This window comes from Pseudopipra pipra, chromosome 1 (genome assembly GCF_036250125.1).
Source record: "Pseudopipra pipra isolate bDixPip1 chromosome 1, bDixPip1.hap1, whole genome shotgun sequence".
Taxonomy (NCBI): Eukaryota; Metazoa; Chordata; class Aves; order Passeriformes; family Pipridae; genus Pseudopipra; species Pseudopipra pipra.
Window position 1 is genome coordinate 149,425,562 of NC_087549.1, and position 21,502 is coordinate 149,447,063.

At 41.9% G+C, this 21,502-nt stretch overlaps 1 protein-coding gene across 2 annotated transcripts in view; it reads left to right on the forward strand.

Moving 5' to 3' along the window:
* The window catches only part of RHEB (Ras homolog, mTORC1 binding), a 38,783-nt gene extending 22,013 nt beyond the window's left edge, over positions 1-16,770 (forward strand). Inside the window, exons 3-8 of one of the 2 annotated variants that reach the window (XM_064638712.1) lie at positions 1,632-1,699; positions 4,821-4,903; positions 9,067-9,123; positions 9,224-9,271; positions 9,813-9,894; positions 15,728-16,770. In XM_064638712.1, coding sequence (XP_064494782.1) covers positions 1,632-1,699; positions 4,821-4,903; positions 9,067-9,123; positions 9,224-9,271; positions 9,813-9,894; positions 15,728-15,820 — 431 coding nt within the window. In that variant the 3' untranslated portion in view covers positions 15,821-16,770. The remainder of the gene's footprint in view (positions 1-1,631; positions 1,700-4,820; positions 4,904-9,066; positions 9,124-9,223; positions 9,272-9,812; positions 9,895-15,727) is intronic. The other variant, XM_064638720.1, reaches the window with a different exon arrangement.
* Positions 16,771-21,502: the final 4,732 nt, after the last annotated feature.

Below are 21,502 nucleotides of genomic sequence, written 5' to 3' on the forward strand. Positions count from 1 at the left end.
TTTCCATACACCTGTTAATGCAGTGTGTCTCCAGAGGAGTCTGTTTTCCCTCTGACTAAAAGCGGGGATATTGTATTATAGCAACGCTGCCTGTTAACATCTGTTCAAACAAACAGTTTGTCCCCATCACAATATTCATCCAAGGCAAAGAGCTGTTGTGGATCCTTGTTTTATAACCTAAAACTTTTGTGCAGCAATGACAACAGCATCCAGACAGTGACTTGAGAGCAGCACATGTGCTAAAGCAGCTTTGTTAGGGGATGGCCAGGGTAAGGCAGGAGCTTTGATTCTCCATTTCAAATGGCAGTTGCTGGTATTGTAATGGAAGTTGTGGGTGTGCTTTACACTGTTGATTTGGACACTCTGTGTTAGCTTGGCTTTGCTGTTTGAATTGCTCCATTTTTTTGAAAGGGTGCTTTGATTTATGAGGTGGGTTGAAACCCCCAGTTTCAGCTATTTCAGCCCACTTACTCAAGATAATGCTCAAATTGTGGAGACTTGACGGGACAATGACCTTTGGGGGAGGAGGAAAGTTGGACAACTTCAGCTTCTGGGAGACCCTGTTCAAACCCAGAAAGCGTAGGCAGGGGACTGCACAGTGGGGTTGGGAACATCCAACTGTGCAGCTCTGGGAAGCTGTGGACAGCTTAGCTAACACTACACTGACCCATTCCCTGACTGTTTCCCTGCTCGTCTTTGCAGTGACAGATGAGGGTTTTAGGACTGTTAGTATTTGGGAAAATGACCTCAACCAGAGGACAACACAAACTTTACTCAGTATACCAGAACTGTCCTGTAATGATGTCTGGAGTGCATCTTGAAGGCCAAAGCAGAGCTCCAAAGCTGGGTTTGTGTGTTCTGGTCAGTACATTATTATTCCTACAAGAGCTGTGGCACTGTTTGCTTTTGCAGTTGCATAACACAAACATTGAGTAAGATTCCTCAGCTCACAGCACGTTGGCATTTCATGAATCCGAGGAAGAGAAGCAGTTCTCATCACTTTTGGGACTGAGTGTGCTTCGTGACTGAGGACTAGATGGGCTGGAAACTACAGCAGATGTGAAAGCAGCATGGTGCACTTTTAGCTAATTGTCATTATTTAGATTTAGTATATTCATAAGTGTGGTTCTATGTGTTTTAGCCCCCAAAGATTATTTTATTTTTCTTAATCAAGATCACTTACTTCATGGGATTTACATTTAGGAAATTGATTGTGCTGAACTGCTTGGAAACTGAGGAAAATATCCTATAATAAGTTCAAACTTAGCTTTGATGCCAGTTATATTTAAGTGTCTTATGTTACCAGTAATTGCAGTTGCCTCAAAGTTTCTTAGAAATGCATGTAAACCCCTGTTTTATTCTTTCCTTCTAAGAAAGTAAAGGAGGAACAGCTGCATCCAATGTGGGATTCTCCTGAAATTTGAAATCTTAAAGTAAATTTCTGAGTTTTGTTATTTGCAACAGACAAGTTAAAAGTACAGCACCCGATGTAGCCTTTTATTGCTACTTTAAAGCCTGTAACTAAAGTTCTTTTTCTTAGTGACTTGACTGACAATGACACAGATGAGTGACTTCTGATCCCTTCCTTGTGTGTAATTCTGACATGTTTCTTTATTTCTTCTTTATTCTAGCTTTTACAAAACTGATCACAGTAAATGGCCAAGAATATCATCTTCAGTTGGTTGACACTGCTGGCCAAGTAAGTTATCTTTCCTTCTTTGAATCTCTCTTCAGAGTTAAGACAATAGGTATTCATACTTCTGTTGAGCTAAGTTTGTAGTGACCATGCATTCAGAGGTGAAAGTTAACTTAAAAATTATCCTGACTTCTTGTTTAGTCACTAAAGACTTTCTTTGTTAGGGTTTGTTTAAAGACTTTGGTTTGGGGTTTGTTAGTGATTTTTTGTTTTGTTTTTTCCCTGTCTATTGCATGTCTAAAAAAGGGAAGAGGGAACTGCCTTAACTCTGTCCCAAAAGTACATAAGTAGCTTGTTTGATATTTACAGAGTAAATTAGGAGTCTTGCTTTAGATGGAAAATGTCACTTCAGTTAACCATGGGGAAATTTTCCATGAATTTTCCTATTTGTGTGTGCTCCGGCTACACCACCATGACTTGTATCCATGACACAGTCATGGGCAGGAGGCAGAAATGCATGTGGGTGGTACTCACTGGGCTACCAATAAACTGCTGTAGTTTGTTTACATTTTAACGCGATGGTTCACGAGTGTGTCCGAGCTTCCCGTAATGACAGGGAGCACAGGAGGAGACAGGGAACACGTGTCCTGGAGTGTGCTTGGGAGCTTTGTGAGGTGCAGGTGTTCATTACATACAGATCTAGGTGTTCATTACATGGGGCTGCTTGGCTGAACTTGCACTGCACGTTCCGTGCACGGGAGCGCTGCCTCTTTTGAAACACTCTGTATTAGGGAAAAAACCATCAGGGATCATTAAAACCCTGTATTTTTATCCTTAACATTTTTTTGCTTATGTGTTCTTACCTTCTGTGATCTCATACGATGCCTTTGGGTTTTACCAAACTGTGAGTAGTGTTAAACAACGTTAGTGTTATAAAATCTGCTGCCAGTACTTAAGAACTGTAAAGCTGTGGGACATTTGCTCATAGCTGGGGGACTGTTCAGAAGGGCTGTAACCTTCTAGGTATGTTTGATTGCTTTCTTTGAAGAGCACCATGCTGTATTTATGTGGTGTCAGCTTGTGGTGCTCATCAGCAACACGTATGATCTCTGAGCTGTCTGAGCACAGTACTGGCCACACGTTCTGGGACAGGATTGTTTGATGGGGATTGTTCTGCAGAGGAGAGTGAGGGTGAGAGAGGGGCAGGCTGAGAAGTGTGAGCAGCAGAGGAAGCTCCATAGGTGTCATTTTGTGCCATTGTAAGTGCACTCGCCTTACAGCTCCGATTGTGTAGCTCAGTGATAAAAGAAAAAATTTCTCTTTGAGGGGGAAATTGCCTTCTGGGAAGGCACTGTAACTCACCAGTAACATACCTCTATTGCTGAGGATTGATTTAACCTTATACAGTATTTTAGAGCCAAAATAGCTTCTTTCCCAGCCTGTCGTTATTTTAAAATTTAATTCTTCGTGGAATGACTTGAACTTTGAGTTCTGGCTCACAGGGTTAGAGGGGAGAGATGATTTGGGGTTATGGAGGGTGTGGCTTGGACAGATTTCTTTTTTAAGTCAGTCTTGCTTAATGGTCCATAGGGAGTACTTATGTGTATACAGCACAGCAAGGATTATATTGTAGATTTGTTATGTACTTTTGAAAAAAAAGTACAAGAGTTGTAGCAACATTGTTATATCACTTGACAGATTTCTTAATTTGACCCACAAGTTCCAGGGAATTGGCAGGTTTTCTTCCTTCTCCTAACAAGCTAAAAATTAAGTCATGAATTAGAAATAGTTGAGGTTATGGCACTTATTTTTCTTGGTACTCTTCCTCTGTCGTGTGTCTCTTTACCTGTCGTGGTTATTTACTGAGCTCTGTGCAGTTCAGTTCAACAGGAGTCTTGGTACGGGGTCACAGAAGAGAAGTGTAAAAGGAAATCTTACCTAACACCAAATTCCAGTGGATTTACCAGGAATTCCTGAGGAATTCCGGGTAAAGTCAAGCAACAGAGCTGCACTTTCACCTGTTTTACACTGAGACCAGCTTGGATGCCTCCTCTATTGACTTTGGGATTACACATCCCACTGGAGTGGCAGTTTAGCATTTCACAGAAGATGGGGGAAGGCTGCCCTCTGTGTGTAGCAATAAAGGCAAATAAGGGCAGCTTTTGTTAAGTGTTATTCTTTCAAACTTTTTTTGGCTGGATCTGTGAAGTTGATTTATGAAGAGTTTTTCCTCTTCTGCCAGTTAGGGAAGTTTGATTCCTTTTGGCTGTCTGGATTTAAGCTGTGTGATTGCACTGTTCCATCTGTTCAGCCATGACAATATACAGAGAGGTTATTTGATCTTAAGCTAAAATTAACATTTTCAGAAGCACAGGTTTAACAATTTGAGAACTCATCCCTTAAGAAGTATGGCTGTTGTCAAAATGGAAATTTTTCCTGGGAATATGAGTTGGAACAACTTAGGTTTTTAACATTGGATTCCTAGTGTTTGTGTTGCATTACCTGCAATATATGAGTGTTTCATTTGCCTCTTTGGTCAGTTCCTTTTCTAGAGGGGTAGTAAATTCAGTGATGAAGTTTCTGGTGTTTTGTTTGGTTTTTTTAAACACTTGTCATATAATGTAAACTTAGAGTTGTCATATAGCATCTAATAACTGTATTTCTTGCATCTTTAGTTGATAAACATTAGTTAGTAAGCCACAATTAATCACTTCCTAACAGACCCCTTAGGTAATTTAGATGTGGTCAGTGTCACTTGAAATTACAAACTGCTAGATCCTGTTGTCAGCTGTTGAAATTAGGATTTTGAAATGTATCACTAGCAAGATAAGAGGCATAGTTACTAATTAGTGGTGGGACAGAGTAGATGTTTTGTACTAATAGAAACTGATAATTAAGCAGGATAAGAGGATTGGGAATAGCTTCAGCTCATCCATAGTCTTAGAGGGAATAAAACAGAAAAGCTGTAGATTAAATTGTACAGTATACAGACTGACTTTAGCTTTCTCTTAATTTGGTAAAGATTCCACATCTGACATTGTGTTGAAAAAAAATCTGAAAGTACTACCCATATAGTATGCACCTCGTGTCTTAGAAATATGACCAGCTTATCTGATGGTGATCTGATAGCATCAAGTTCTGAACTGTGGCAACCTTAATTTTAAATGCAATATTCCTTCTACAGGATGAATACTCCATATTTCCTCAGACGTACTCCATAGACATCAATGGCTACATTCTTGTTTATTCAGTCACGTCAATAAAAAGGTAATAAAATCTGTTGTGTTCTTCTGGTTTAGGTGTTTTCTGGGTTTAGCTCCTACCTCTGCTATGTTTTCTTTATCTGTGAATAATTCAGTTAATATCTCTTTCCCTTAGAAGTACAATAGAAATTAAAATGAAAGCTTTTTCAGAAATGTCCACTCAGATCCAAATGCCACAGGCACTTTGCAGACTAATATGCAAGGTGCCATGTAAGAAATGAGACAGTGCTGAACTAGATTATTTTGAGGTGTAAGTAAAAGTACAAAGAGTGATTTCAGGAATAACTACAGAGTTCATTGCTCTTGCATTAGATACAAAGGCAGATGTAAACCTGAACCTAAAGGGCACTGTACCTTCATGTGAAGTACCCAATCAGTTGCTAGATCAGTCTCTCAGCCTTGTAGCTTTTTACAGTACTGAGATTTCTTTGACTTCTTGTCTTGGATTGTTCCTATTAACCATCAGAAATTTTCTTATAAACAGCAATGTATGACTCTTGGACTGCAGACTCACTCTTGACATGCTGCAGCCAGAGGATCTGTTTTCTCCATGCTATTAGCTGTCCATTCTGACATGAGGGCACAGTCCATCGTAGCTGGAGTGATTTACTTGCAAGACTCATCTGGCCCTTTGTATTACTTTGTCATCTTCTGCTATTTTCTCCCTTCCTGTGGTCATCTTGCTTGTTTAAGTACTAGTTATTCTTGAGGAGATGTTAATTTTCTAATATTGTACAGTATCTTCTTTTGCAACAGCTGAATTAATCCTGTTTTCTTAATTTTTTTTTTAGTTAAATGAATAAGATCTTAGACTTTTCACTGTCATCAGGTGCAAGAGAAGTAGGTGCTTCTCTTATACTTGAAGAAAGTTGATCAGCTCTTTGTGAGTGCTGAAGCATTCCATGTCTTTTCCTCTAAATCAGACAAAACTGGTCATTTCAAGTGCTCTTTAGCAGACCATTGTAATACAACTTGCCTATTGGCTCTTCTGTACTTCTCAAAGAAAGGATATGGTCTGATTATGAACTTCTGTTGCTTCCAAGGTCTTTAATGTTGAACAGATTTCACAGTCCTTTGTTCTTGGTTTTCATCTTCAGTTCTGAAGTAGAGAAGGTCAAACACATGTGATCTGGAGGAAATGCAGTAGATGTTGGGCTTTTGTGTGTCTAGAGATACTAAACTACCTAGTTCCATTGGATCTGGGTTTTTTTAATAAGGGATTCAGTGTTGATGCTGAGTAACTTGTGTGAAATAGGAGTTAGTGTTCTCTGCCTTGAGAACACTCAGAAAGTGAGTACATCAGAAATGTTCACTGATAAGTGGCACTGTGAGGCCAATAGTGGCTTTGACTAAAATCACTTGGAGGATTCTGCAACTTGTGCTGTTCCTTGGTTGGCAGCTAAAGGACACGTTCTTAGCCACTCAGTTGTTGCCTCATGATGTCTGTGGTAGCATTCAATTGGCTAAAACAGAAACCAGGTTATGGTGAAAATATAAACAGGACAGAATAGTTTAAGACTGCAGGTAGAAACTCTTACCATCAGTATTTAGTCTTGATCAATTTATTCCAAGATTGTTTGGGTTTTGGATTTTTTTTCTTCCTTTAAATTTTCAAAGTACCAATGATCCCATCTTGTTCAATTCCTTGTGTTCTGTATCAAGACAGTGTTTAGGCAGTAGGGAAGATCTTCCACAATACTCTGATAGCATCAGTGACTTGCCCAGGCAGTCAGATCAGTCACCATCTGTCTTGACTTCTGTCCAAGTGTGTGTATTGATCTGAATATTGATCCAGCTGGGGTGAGAGCTTTGACAGCAAACTTAATAGAAATGCTCTTTTAAAATTACCATCTTCCCTGCCAGCCTCCAGTGGAAGTTTAAATAGGACTTGAATAAGAGCTAATGCCCTACATTTTTCATATTCCCAGGCTCTCAGCAGCAAGGTTACTGGGAGGCTTTTGCTCTAGTTCAGCTTAATTAAATTCCAATTTTGTATCTTGCTAAGTTCCATGATTTTGTGTAACACATTTATCTGCCAGCTAGTAATTTTTTTTTTTTTTTTTTTTTGCATTTCACACATTTTGCTGTTTCCTGTAGCCCATTTACTTGACAGAACTAGAAAGGACCTGTTATAGTCTCCAGATCTCTCACAGTTTCACAGCTTAATGTGATGATGTTCTTTTTGGATTGGTCAGCATCTGTCTTAGTGTGTCACTGCTCCTTCTGACCTTAATTATTTGAAAAGCTTTCTAGAGCACTAATTGGTCAAGCCAATTTAATTCCTGGCAGTTCTTGGCAACTTGTTTCTGTGTCAGAATTGTGTTTGAGTTTAAATAGCACTTCTCGTGTGACTTCCACCTCAGTCAGTTAACAAAGATCAGTTGTTTATTTCTAGTATTTTTGCTGGACAAGGAAGCTTGTGAACTTCTAGACAAACAGATAGATACCCAGAATTGGGAAATGGGGAGCCCAGGTTGGACAAGAACACCTGGCAGCACTGTGCACTGGGACCTCAGGTGGGGACTCACCAGGGCTGTGCTGTGATGTATTCCTGGCTGAGCTGGAAACAACACACCTAATAGGGGAGAGGAAACAGAGATTGTACTGTGCCAGGGATTCAGTTATCCTGTGGCTACTGTGCTAAGATCCTTCCTCTTTCTTCAGATGAGAAACAGTTTTGTGGTAAAAAAATCTGTAGCAGATTTTTTTGTAGCATTTTCATTCTTCTTTCAGTTTGCAGAGTCACCTAGTTCTGTGTGTAGCGTTGCCTCTCAACTCTGTCACAGCCAAGCTCCATTTAATTTTTTTTTAAAATAATTAGGAGTGTCCAAGACAAGTTCTCAAGACCAGAATTTCACTGATAGTTTTCAGCATAAACTCTTTGTGTCTTTGAAGTCCTTTCATTGATTTCACATTTTCCTGTAATCTGTAGTATCCAGCTTGAGTTACCAGTAGTAGGTTGTGCCAGACTGAGTCAGGCTTTTGTTTACAAAGAACTTATTTTCTTGATAGGATATACTGAAACTATTAGCTGAACATGGAGAAGCATTGTGTTCTACTTAGTCTCAAAAATTATTGCTGCAGTCAGACAAATTTACCTACTTGACAGAAAATCCATCTTAAATGTGGTAGCATTTATTGTTCCAGAAGTGAGAGGTTTTAATGCTTTGAGTAGTGTTTTTAGGCACCAGGTCTTCGATTGCTCTGAGATGGAAGTGTGTTTGAGTGCTGCTCTATTTTTAAGAGTTTCAACTCTAATTGAAATGCAGTGCAAGTCAAGACACTGCCTGTAGCTAACAACCTTGGAAACTGGAAATGTTTCAGTCCCTTTTTTTTTGTTGTGTGTCTCATCTGTGAGCCTGTGCCTCCCTTAAAACAAATCTGAGTTGTGCACTTCATGTACCAGCATTCATTCCATAATGTAACTAGAGGAGCACAACATCTGCTCTTCAGCCCTGTTTATAGCTTGTTCACAAAAGTACTAAATGCAGTGGATTTTGTTAGTGAGGTTTTTGCCTTGGTATTTCACAGTACTGCTTCTTTACTTCCTATATCCAATCTTCACCTACATGGTAGGGCAACAGACAACAGTATTTGAATAATCACTGTTTCAATGCCATCCTGCAGATCAGTTTACTCACTTTCCATAGAAAATTAAAATTTTAGGCTTATTTTGACTTTCACATAAGTAAAACTTTAAAATTATGTATGAACTAAGTGTTCTTAAAAAAAAATGTATTCTTTTGAGATGGAGCCTGCTTAACTAATTACTTTTTCTTTCCAATTGCTTTAATTTGACATACTCATCCAGGGTTGTTGGACTGTAGCAGTTGAATTTCTCACTGCAGATATAAACCAGATGAGAGGTGGGAGGGACTTGGGGTGATTCTGTGTTAGATGCATCAGTCCTGGGTAATGTTATTTATTTCTGCAAATGCCATAGCTGGGGAGGCTGTAAGGGTAGGCACAGGCTGGTCTCTGCTGCTGCTGGGACCAGTTTGCTGTTGTAACACAAGTGGGTGAGACTGGGGCATCTTTGTAGTTCTGCCATTGTACATAGAGTAAGTTTTAAACACAGCAACCTACATATGCGTGTAATTGCTTGTGTATTGGGTATTGAGGATAAACATCAGAGTGCATGTGTGACTTCATCCCTTTATTTTGCAGTTTTGAAGTGATAAAAGTTATCCATGGCAAGTTATTGGATATGGTGGGAAAAGTCCAGTAAGTAGTGACACTTTCATCTCATTTCATTGCAGGCATGTTGCTAGTGCTTTGTTCAGTATACTGTAACTGTTCTGAAGTTCTGAACTTTCTTTCACAGAATACCCATTATGCTGGTTGGAAATAAAAAAGACCTGCATATGGAACGGTATGTGAACTCCAGAATGTGGGAAATGCAAGGCAGCAGCCCACATTCCTGTGGCTGCAGCGCGCTGGCTTTGTTCTTGGCTTTCCATAACTAAAATCAAATTGTAGGTTAAAATAAGGTACTGGGCAAAGGAACTGTGTCCAGAATGTGAACTGTGAGCCATGAACTTCTGTTGTAATGTTGATTTTTGCTATAAGGTTCCAGGGACAGTCATTTAACACTCGGGGTTTGTTTGTGGTTTTTTCCCAAATAAGTAACAGAAGTGTGTTTGTCACAACTGTACAATACCAGATGATGCTACAGATCATGAAAATAAAGCAGTACTTTGGGACAACTGCTCTTCTGGGTCGTAGTGGAGTTTTATACCTGGCCCAGTAGTGCATTTGACAGCAGCCAAAAGCAAATGCTTTAGATCAGACTTCACAAGACATTCCTGTTACAATGCACTTAATGTACTTTGGTACTTGGAGGTATTTCTTGACATATCAGATTCCAATTTTTCTGCAAGCTATAAAGAACATACTTTTCTTTCTTTGGTCAGGGTGATCAGCTATGAAGAAGGGAAAGCTTTAGCAGAATCCTGGAATGCAGCTTTCTTGGAATCTTCTGCTAAAGAAAATCAGGTAATGGATTTAAGAGTCACTTCATTCAAACAGCAGTGTAATGGATGACTCATAGTTTCACTTAATAAAGGAAGCCAAAGTATTTGCATGTACTCTACAGATATTTTGTGTAGATGGAAACAGAATGGCTACCTGCATTCAGGTTTATGTGTTTTTTCCATGCAACTGTCAATGGGAGAAGGAAGTGAAGAACTGAAAGTTAAGCTTCTCTGAACATAGCAGAACACTTAGTGACAAAAAAAAACCCCAGATCCACGTGGTGGGTGGGACAGGGTCTGTTACCTTAAATAAGAGGTCACTGATTATACAGCAGTGAGTTGGTGTGAGGGGATGAACCTTGTGTCTTAAGGTGCTCAGTCTCTCTGTTGTGGGGAATAATCATTCTGTGTGTCCATGGGGTGGGGGCACACAGAAAAGTGTCAGAACACAGCAGAAGCTCAGCACCACTGTGACACAGCTGGAGTGAAGCTGCACAATCTGAAGCATTTTAACCCACACACATTTACACTTGCTGGTCTCCTATCACAGAAAGAAAGTGTTTAATTACATGGTAAATAACATCTTATTCTTGGCTGCTCTAAATAACTTTTTTTAAAATGCCTCCTAAATACGTTATGGTATCTGAATTTGTTCCTGTGGCTGGTAATAATATTTTGTCATTGATTTGACATATCTTAAGCTACAAGAGCCTCCTAGTTCAGATGTGAAGTGATGGATAACTGCTGCAGGCTGGGGAGGAGGTGTAGGTTTTTTCCCTTTTTTTTTTTTATTTTATTTTTTTCTTATAGGTCTCAAGAGCATCAAGGCTTTTGAGTTTTGAAAATATAGACACATGATAAGGTCTCACATTTAAGGTGGCATATCACATCCTTGTCCTCCTTGGTAACACGAGCACAATCAGAAGGGCAGTCATGTAGCTATGACAGGACCTGTTTCAGCAGCCTTTCTTTCTTTCCCTATCCCCAAAATCAAAACAAAAGCTTTTGTCTAGTGTTTATTGTCAACAATTCTACAAGTTGCTTGAGTAAAGTTGGATTTTCCCTGGAAGAAAATCTTGGATTGTTTTTTGTCACCAGATATGGAACACTTGGAGTTAGTTTACCAGTACTTCTGACTTGTATGAACCTTGTCAGAGCTGGGCATGATGAAAGCATGAAATTTCTCAATACCTTCCCTGTATGCTGGAGAGCTTCAAATGCATACCAAAGGAAATTAAATTGACAGTGTAAAGAATAAAACCATTAAAAACATCTGATCTTTTTTTTCCACTTCTTTATTTTTAAATGACTTAATACTTCTGGATTAAGCAAAGCTATTGCCAGTGCTCTTTTTCTTTTGGCATATGTTCACAGTGTGTAACAGCACAGCGATTCATATGCAGCAGAATATCTTACTGGTAACCTTTCTGGAGTTTTTATTGTTCTTGAACCAAGAATAAAAAAGGTTGGCTTTATTTATGCAAAGAAGCTTCAAGCTTTCTAGGATGCTTGGCATGTCTTGTGTGTTAACTTGCTGCACTGACAAAGCCCCATTGACTGCCATGTATTTGTAACTGTTCCTTAGTCTCAGACTGTCTGTATTAAGTTAAGCTGCCAGCTGGAATTTATATGGCAAAATTGGTAGCCTTCAGGGAAATCAGAATGGCAATTGCATGTCTGATACCCAAAATCCAGGACAGGCCTGTACAAATCCCACCAAAAAAAAAATAAAATCAGAAGTTGTGTGTATTCTTGCTGGCAAAGGTCTTCCTTTCAGCAGGATCCTCCAGAACAGCAATTGCAGGTCACTGTAAGTTTTGTCCCTCTGGATTTAGCAGCAGGTTGTCAGAGGCAGGTGCTCAAACACAGTTCCTCCTTCATGCCTCTTACCTAATACACTTGGAAAATTTGTCCAACTTGAAGTTTGGGAGATCATATGTCACTTCTGAGATGGGTGCTCACAGCATGTGACCATCCTTCAGCCTCCCTGACATATTTCCTTCGGAGGGTCGGGATGTACGAAAGAAAGTGGGAAGGAGCCCAAAACTGGCACAGCTGCCTTAGTCTGTCTTGCAGACCTCCACCTCTGAAGGGGTGGAAGATTGAGCGTTGAGAGCCAAGTGTGGAGTCTGGATCTGTGATGTGCTGGGGGAACAGGCGACGTCAGGCATTGTAACATCCCTCCCTGTGGGTTGGACCAGGAGCACTTCTGAACTCAAGCGGGTTTTTTCCTCCAAATCTTATTTTGACAGAGTAAAACCAGCTCATCTATAGACCTCTCTCAAGACAGAGTATCTTCTCTTACTCTGAAACTGTCTCTGGTTTGGGGGGGAAAAGGGTTTTTTTTGACCTTGATAACAACCTATGCTGTCATTTTCCTGGTACTGAGTGTTCACCTTGCATAAGTCAACATTACTGGAAAAAGAAATCTGTTGGTATTTTTGCTTTGAAGTTTATCCAGGTAATCACCTGTACTGGCTTTGTACAGCAAGTGTAGCTTAACTATTGATATTAATTCTATACTCCTTCCAACAGTGCTTTAGCTTCTGTTTGCTTAATGGAACACCAGTTTGATGCTTAAAGGGATGAACTGGACTGGATTGGGAATTTAGAACTTCAGCAGAGAAGTTCAAAGCTTCCTGAGTGGGGGAACATCTGTTAATTCCCTCAGAAACTGAGCCATCTCTGTGTGGTGGATGTGGAGCAGAGGAATGACAGTGTCTGGTGTGTTGGTCTGAGATTGGCTGGGTATGTGATGTTCTTCCCAGCTGTGAGGAGAGAAGGTCTTTCTGCCACAGGGGTTAGACCACACTCCGTCAGCTGCGTGGTTTGTCCTTTGCAAAAAACTGCTGAAACCAGAGGTGTTCCCTATAATAGGATCTGATGGCAAAGGCTCATTTCTCCCTCTTCTACCTTCCCGCTTTGCCCTCCTGCCCCCTCCTCCCCCCAGAAAAATCCTTTTTGGAGCATCTACGAGAGTCCAAGGAGCTTGGCCTAGCAATGTTGGGCAATTAAAATAGCTCTGTAGATTAACTTAAGCAAACTATACCTATTCTGCCAGGAGTTAGCAAAAGATAACACATTCCAGAAATGACGTGACTTGGAGTAGATGGAAAGTGAGACAGGCAAAGATCAAAGCTGTGGTGATGATAAATGGCAGTGGCTGGCCACAGTCCTCAAGGTCAGATACATCTCCTCCAGACATGGGTGACCTGGTAGGACTTTGGGAGGAGCCTGCATATCACCAGCACATCAGTCATCAGGGGAAGTCCCTGGGCTTTGGGAAGGCAATTCTGAGACTTCATGGAAAAGACCTCTGAGATGACTGCTGGGCTATTATTGTAATGTCTTCTCAAGCTGCTTCATTATTACCAGACATGCTGAACTGCTCGGGATAACTTCAGGAACTTCAGGCCTTTCTTGTGGAATTCCCTACTTAGTTTAACCTAGGCCATGGTAGGGTGCTTCATCTTAATCCCAGTACAATAAAGTGGCTGTATTTCAAACAGTTACTAGAATCCAAATTGGTCTTAAACCTAGTTGAAGGTGGGAGCCAACTTTTACTGGAAGAATTTAGGGAGTAACAAGTAACCAAGTTATGTTCATCCAGCAAGGAAGTAGCAAAAAAATGTACTTTTTACCAAAATGGAGGTCTCTTAAAAACCAGTTACTTGGTTGTTGCTTATTTTTCGAGGGCAACTTCATCTTTGAGCTCAGAAGATGCAGTGCTTGGTAAATGCTTCAGAGTAGTTTGGGATCCCGGGGTCTGACATGTTTGGACTGTGTTTGGACTGGCAAAGGATAGAGGAAAAACTCTCTCTTCCTTTGCCTAAGTATTGTTCAAATTCCTTTGCCCAGTTCTGTGCCAGGATAAACCAGTAGTATGAGCAGTTGAGAGTTTCCTCTTTGAAATAATAAAACAGTTGCCAAAGGATGACTCCAGCAGCTGTGGGCTGGATTTGGGTGCTTGCACCTTCCTGCTGGCTCCTGGCAGCACATTCCTGACTCCCTGCTCGTGCAGAGAATTCCACATCCCGAGCTGTCTGTCCTGCTCCCACCGAGGGGCACATCTGCAGCAGCAGCTGAGTCTCTGGTGTCTCCTGCATGGTGCTGAGCTCCCTGGGCAGCAGGTGTTGCCTAGGCTGACATGGATTTTGTTTCCTCAGGGAGAGAAAGGTAGAAGGAAGGCAGATGGCTTTCTGTGGGCTAGGTGTGACCCACATTCTGTAATTGGAACATATGGAGGCAGATGCATATAAAGTCTGGCTGTGTTCTTTATTCCTTGTCACAAAACACAGCTTCCTGTGTTGTTTAAGGGCTCGGTCTAAAATTCATCAGCAGATTTGAGCTGGATTACAAATTCCGAAGCGTTAACTGTGGGACAGCGACTAAACCTTCCCAGTGAATATGTATTTTCTGTGAAATGAATTAACAAACCCCGTGAACTCCTACATCCTACTGCTTCAAACAGCACGTCTTTGACAGGGAATGTGCAGCTTCTTGGTTGACGGAGTAAGTTGTGGAGGTTTTTTAATGGGTGCTGTGAAACGTGGGCATGAAGAACTTGTGCACTGAAATGAAACCATTCAAAATTTTGCCTCCAAGGAAACAGTGGTGCAGTATATTTGTAAATCAGTGCATCACCAACTTTTGATTAAGGGAAACTCTTCATTAGTGGAACCAGTTTGATAGCAACTGCAGTGCACGGTTCTTCTAGAGTCTAATTTGCCCAGGAAATGTTGTATCATTACTGAACTAATGAGCCACTTCTGTCAGGTCCTGTTGGGATTGCAGGAAGCTGCATTATATGGAGGAATACTCTATTTCCAGCTGGTGAAGTATTTTAAATAGTTCCAGAGATCGTACTGTGCACAAACAGTATAAATATGGGAAACTTTAACATTCAGTCTAATCTTGTTAAGTTTGTTGTGGGGATTCAGTCAATGGGATTAATTTGGAAGGGATCCAGTTGAGAATTATGTCTTGTGGAGGTGGAAAAACATGTGTTAAATCAGAATACATAGTCATAAATCACCGGGTGCTCTTCAGCCTGCTGATTAAAACCACAAAACTCCCTTTTTATCCTCTTTCATACTGCGACTGCTTTTATATAATGAATATATTTTCCTATGCTTGGAATTCCTGAAATGGGTGACTGGAGGTTTGATCAAATAGCACATCTGAGATGATCATGAGAACGTTTCCAAGTCGAAGATTCAAACGCTGAAGCACTAATTGTACAGTGCAGGCTGCTTAAAATATAAACTCCCTTTCTCTCAGAAGGGCTTAATCAAAGGATATTGCTTAATATTTGTGTTTTCCCCTCATGTTCCTGCACCGTGTCTAATACTGATCTTACCTATAGGGAAGATGAGAAAATCAAGAATATTAAAAATAACCCTCATTCTGGGTTGTGCAAAGTCAGTGTTGAGAGCTGAAAAATCTGCTGCCTTCTGTAATTACTCAGTATCTTAAAGATTACTGAGAGGAAATGAGTTGGTTTATTCTCCGGAGCAGCACAGCATCAAGATCTTCCGTGCTCTCAGTCATTCAGTGCAAGCTCACTATGCAAAATAAAGTGAATTACAGTTATTAGCTCTGTTGTGAGTCTGGCTCACTGTGTACCTGCCCTCCCTGCTGTGACAGAAACCAGTTGAGGATTGCTGTGGAACAGGGGTTTACACTTTCCTTTGGAATGGAAATTACCGTATTTTCCCTCTTCACTTTCGGACCGAGCATTGGATGTGCATTTATCTGCTGATGTAGCCAGTAAAGCTGCTAACATATTTTTAATTATTTTTTCAGTAAGTAGGCAGTTTCTTCTTCCCTCCTAATGGTGCCCTCTCTCTTTGCAGACTGCCGTTGATGTTTTTAAGAGGATAATTTTGGAGGCAGAAAAAATCGATGGGGCAGCTTCACAAGGGAAGTCTTCATGCTCAGTAATGTAATTCCACTGCAGAACCTGAAAACACTGGGAATACATTCTACCTGAAGAAGCAAAACTGCCCATTATCTTTAAAGATAAACTATGCTTCTTTTTTTTTTTTTTTTAATTTTTTTTTTCTTCTGTTAACCTGAAAGATAAACAGTTGGTTTGGAGCCTTTCCCTTCAGATTATGTTAAACTCTGACTCCTGTGCAAATGGCTTCACTTCCATTTTCAAATTTTAAGCAATCATATTTTCAATTTATATATTGTATTTCTTAATATTATGACCAAGAATTTTACTGGCATTAATTTTTCAGTGTAGTTTGTTGGTTAGAATAATCATCAAAATGATGCATATTGTTACACTACTATTAACTAGGCTTGGATATCAGTGTTTCTTTGTGTTAAATGTATACTTGTAAATAAAATAGCTGCAAACCTTAAATGTTCTGTTTATAATTTTTCATTGATTACTCCATATCAACTTTTTTTTTTTTTTTAATTTTATTTTATTTTTTTTCTTTGTGAAAAATGTTCACCTGCTGACCTTAAGAGGAGGCGTGAGAGAGATCCTTGGAGCCAATGGATTGTTTGACTATTGCTTGGGAAGTTGTTTGCGAGTGATCCCAAACATTTTTTTGCTACTGGAACTCCAGGCTGGCCAAGGAGCTCAGCTTTGCTTTGTGCCCGTTCACGGGAAGGAGAGACGAGTGACAGCTTTTTTTTGTTTTGGAAGGGGTTTCAGTCAGACAAACCTGCTCTGTGTTTTTCCTCTGTACCTGTTGAGTGGAGGGTGCGCGGGTGTCCCGAGGAAGGGGCCGGCGGACCCCGTGCTGTGGACTGTTCACCTGGACTTGTAACTGGGAACGCTGTCAGGATGGAGTGAATTTATCCAGGTCACAAGCGTAGACTTGTTAAGAGAACAAAAAAAATGTCATTTAAAATAAATTGCACGTCCTGAACAAACCGATGTGGGCTGTTTGTCGTGCGTTTCTCTGCTTCTGCATCTGCGTGGCACTGGTGGAGGTGAGCGGTCTCCTGGCACCTGGCACAGCCCTGTGCAGCTTTCCCTGACCAGCTCCTTGGCTTTTGGACTAGAGGCTTGAACAAGCCTTGATCTCTCAAGTCTGGAAACAAAGTACTTCAACTATATATTTAAAAAATGTGCGGTTGAGCTACTTGGTATTGAAAAGCAAAACAAACCCCAAAACAGTAAAAACAAACAAGGCTGGTCTGGGGAACAGCTAATTAAATGAAGTGTTTCTCGTGCATTTTTGTGTCCATCTGAAAACTTAATTTCTGGCAGGAGAAAAATGGAGGGGAAACTTGCAATGTTTTTGCAAGCAGAGTTAGCTGTTGCATTCTGGTCTGTCCTAAGAGATGCAAGTTCAGCATCTTGTTTCTTTATTTTCTTTGTGCAGTTGTTCCCTCATATTAAATGGAAAATGGTCTAAACCTCTCACTTAGCAGTGTATGCAGTAAAACTTGGTATTTTCTTTGGTTATCATGAGATTAACTGGCTTCCTGTTGGAAAAAAAAAAAGTTGCTCTTTTTGTCTCCATTTAGGATATTTCCCAAAGTTTCTGAAAACTGCTGTTACATGCATTTTCATACCCTGTGCCAGGTGCAGGTTCAGTAGCTGGATGGTTGTCATACATGATGGATTGCTGGAGTTCAACAACGTCAGAGTGCTCATTCAGGGAAACCAGTACGTGCCTTGATTTTGGATCCAGACTGGGCTGGGGCCGTTTTCTTCACAAGAATCTGCAGCACTGGAAGAAGGGTCGTTTGGCTGACGGTAAAGCCACTGTGGAGGCAGGAACGATGTGTGGAGCACAGAGCAGTGTGTGTCTGTGGGGTGTTACCCTTCACTGCCTGATCACTGTGGGGTGATGGATGACTTGTTGCATGACCAGAGCCTGTGGCGTCGCATCACGGACGCAATGTCATGTGGTCTGGATCACAGGGTGGAAGTTCTGGAATGACACAAACCTCAGTGACCACATTTACTCAATTTTTTTGTAAAACACTGGCTGCATGGGTACTGGCAATCAGTTTAAAGCCCGAAATAGCTGCTGCACTGGGGCATGAGGTGTGCCAGCTGCTAAGACTTTAAGGCAGATGGATGAGGACATATGCAGCTTGATAGTCCTGGGATAATCGGGGTCCTGCCTTCCAGGGTGAGGCTTTTCAGAAGGGCTTAAAGGCAAATGCAGGTTCTCTGGCTGATTTGCAGTGGGAGCTTCCAAGACTTGGAAGGGACTTTTTACAAGGGCATGTAGTGATGTGACAAGGGGGGAATGGCTTCAAACTGAGAGTAGGTTTAGAATAACTGTTAGAAGAAATTCTTTACTGTGGGGGCAGTGAGATACTGGCACAGGTTGCCCAGAGAAGTTGTGGATGCCTCATCCCTGTAAAGTGTTCAAAGCCAGGCTGGATGAAGCTCTTGAGCAACCTGGTCTAGAGGAAGGTGTCCCCTGCCCATGGCAGGGAGGTTGGAACTGGATGACCTTTTGGGTTCCTTCCAACCCAAACAGTTCATGTACTTGGCACTGAGAGGGAAGTATTTCCATTGCATTTTCCATAATAGCTGAAGAATTGAATTCATCCACATACGTTGTTCCCTTCCTCCTGTTGCTGGTTCATCCAGTAAAAAATGTGAATTATTCCACTTGTCCAAGCCTTTCTCTGCTAATAAGATCTAAAGACCAGCCATGTGCAATAGCCTTGCAGTTTTGCTGAAATGTGTCGTGAAGTGTGGTCAGTGAACTTACTCACCCTTTGCTGTACAGAGATTTCATCTGGCTTCTTCGGATGGCACCTTCCAGCAGCTGGAGTCTGATAGAGGCTGGGGCAGCCTCCTGCTTCCTTACACTGAGCTGCCACGAGTTGGGTTCTTCACTGTGAGAGCCCTGAGGTGGGGTGGTGGGAAGTCTTGGAAGCCCTGTTGAGTACAGAAACAAGAAATTGCTATCCAGCAAACTGCTGCTTGCCTGGAGTTGATGAATTTATGCAGCCCTGCCTGGCAGCTGCCCTGATCCTTTGGAGGCTTCTGGAGGATTGTGATAAATGGTGCACAGATGAAAAGGTAAGTCACAGAGGAAATAAGTTCTCTGGTCCAGGCTAGAAAAAAAATTTATATACACTGAACAGGGCACAGTCTTATTCTTAAGGGATGATCACTGGCAAAGGTGAAAGTGCAAAGATCCTTTTGCTGTTGAGGAAACAAGCAAAATTTTTTTGCTGTGGGAGTGACCAAGCACTGTCCACTAGTCTCCCACCTTGGAGATACTCAAAAGTTGCCTGGATATGGTCCTGAAGAAACAGCTCTAGGTGTCCCTGCTTGGGCAGGAGGTTGGACCAGGTCACCTCCAGAGATCCCTGCTGACCTCAACCACTCTCTGATTATGTGAAGATTTACTCTAAGTCAAGTTAAATTCTCATTGACTTGTGTGATTTAAAATGTGCTGGTCTGGAAATGACTCGTGCCTTGTTTGTGCTCCTGTCCAACTCCTTGCTTTGCTGTGTGAATAATCCTGGGTGCCCAAGCCTGAGCTGCCCATCTCCCAGCCTGCTGTGCATGGAATGCTGAGGACAAGGGAAGCAGTGGGGCAGGTGAGCTCGGCAAGGGGAGGATGGACTGCACACACAAGGTGGACACATGAGCTTTCTTTTTCCTGTTGTTTCTGTGCATAGTGAATTTTGTCACTGCCTGATTAACTCCACGATGGGGAAGGCTGGGGGGGCAGTTCTGCTGTGGGTCTGTGGAATCTTCTGCACAGTGCTGCTTCCAGCTTCTGTAAAGGGTTGGTGAGAGCACACTGGAGAAGAAAAGAACTGGAAGAGTGTTTTTACTGCTCCCACATGTCTGCAGTAGCTGTACTGCAGTATGTGGACCAGGGCAGAGCAGGATGGGCTGAAATCAGACTCTGCTGAGCAAGTTCTCAGCACAGGAGGCAGCAGTGAAGGCTTCAGCCTTTCTCTATTCTGATTTCTTTGAATGGAGAAGTTTCTGTGTCCAGACTTGCACCCTGGCAGTGATCAAGGACAGCTTTTGTAGTCGCCCATGTCTCTGGCACAAGTGGGCATATAACACCCAGCTGGGTGTACCCCAACCTGCAGCACGTTCCTTCAAAGTGCAAGGTGGGCAGCAGCCCGAAACGAGAAGGGCAGCCTTTGGCACAGTGCACATTTTTGTGTTTTCACCTTTTTCAAAAAGAAATGTATAGTCCTACACCTTTGTTGCTGAAGAGTTGGTGCTGCTGCAGATGTCACAGGCTGCTGTGCCAGCGCGGTGCAGGTGGTGATGACGTGCCCGGGCTTGCTGGGCTTACCCTGCTAATTAGCACTGCTGAGCCAGAGCCTCTCCAGAAGGAGAAATCAACAGGTTCTGATTAGTCCTTATGTAATCAGGACTGCTCATCTTCAGAGCATTTCGCTAATACTGACTCATCTTCACAGCCTCAGCTGATAAGGTCAAAATTGCTCCTCTTAGACACCTGGGGAAGGGGGGGCAAGAACCTTTGCGCAGATCGTTCAACTCGTTACTGACATGTGGAAATGTGGCTGAGCTAGACTGGGTGATGGGTGTTCTCAGTATTCAGCTTTTCCTTAGGTGTCCTGTTTCCCTACTGGAACTTTTCCTTAAAATACAATGAAAACTGAAAGGATTTCACCCCCCAAACCCCGGCTTTCTGATGCTTTCCAAAATGAAGTCCAAGTCTCACCTTAGTCAGATGCTGGGTTGTGCAATGAGCTGCAGTAACACTGATCCCTAAACACTCTAAGGCTCTAAAAGCTTTTTAGATTTTTTTCAATATCCATTTCTTTAATTGGCTAAACCTGATCCCCAAGGTGAGAAGTCATTTTCCTAGTGGGAACCTGGCCAGATCTGAACCATCATTCTGTGACAGGGTTTCCTCAGACTGGGGAGGTTTTCTGCAGTCTGGACTCCACATGGGTGACACGAGGTGTTGCGTGGCATGGGGTGGGTGGTGGGTCAGGGTGTGGGATGGCCACTCTTGGCAGAGATATTGCAGAGACTGTGTCTTAGTGCATCCACTATTAAGACAACATACTGAACACAAAACCATTGCCTGGCAGCTGATTCCCATTTCTAGCAACAGGTGATTGTATTCTGCCAGTGAGGGGGTGGGTTGAATGTTTTGCAGGATGTTCTGTAGTCAGTGTAAGCAGCCTCCCCAGCAGGTCTGGGAGGCAGCACATGGTGTACTCAGGCACTGGGAATGGGTTAATCACCAGCAGAAATCAGTACTTTGCCAACTGGTCTGAGGTGGGCTTCACTGAGCAAAGTGGATTTCACACAGACACTCTCCCTTGAGTCATAAGGATGGTTTCTCACTGTGAGCTCTGTTGCTGCTCTGAAGAGGCCCACGAGATGTGCTCATTATTCCCAGCAGCAAGCCAAAAAATTTTCTGTGGGAAGGAGCAAGACCCATGGTTGCTCCATATCTAATAAGCTCTAAGTATCTTGTACTGAGGTAGGTGAAGAATCCATGAGCATTTTTAGGCAAGATGGCATTTTGAAAGCCTTGAGATAAGGATTTTCTGCACTGAGTCTTACACTGCTTTGCAAATACTACAGGCTCCTCCAGAAGCTGAAGGATGGCCCTTCCAGAGGATGTGGAGCAACTCCTTGGCTGCTGCTCCCTTAATTGTTATTTGTGGGGGGCTGTACCTGC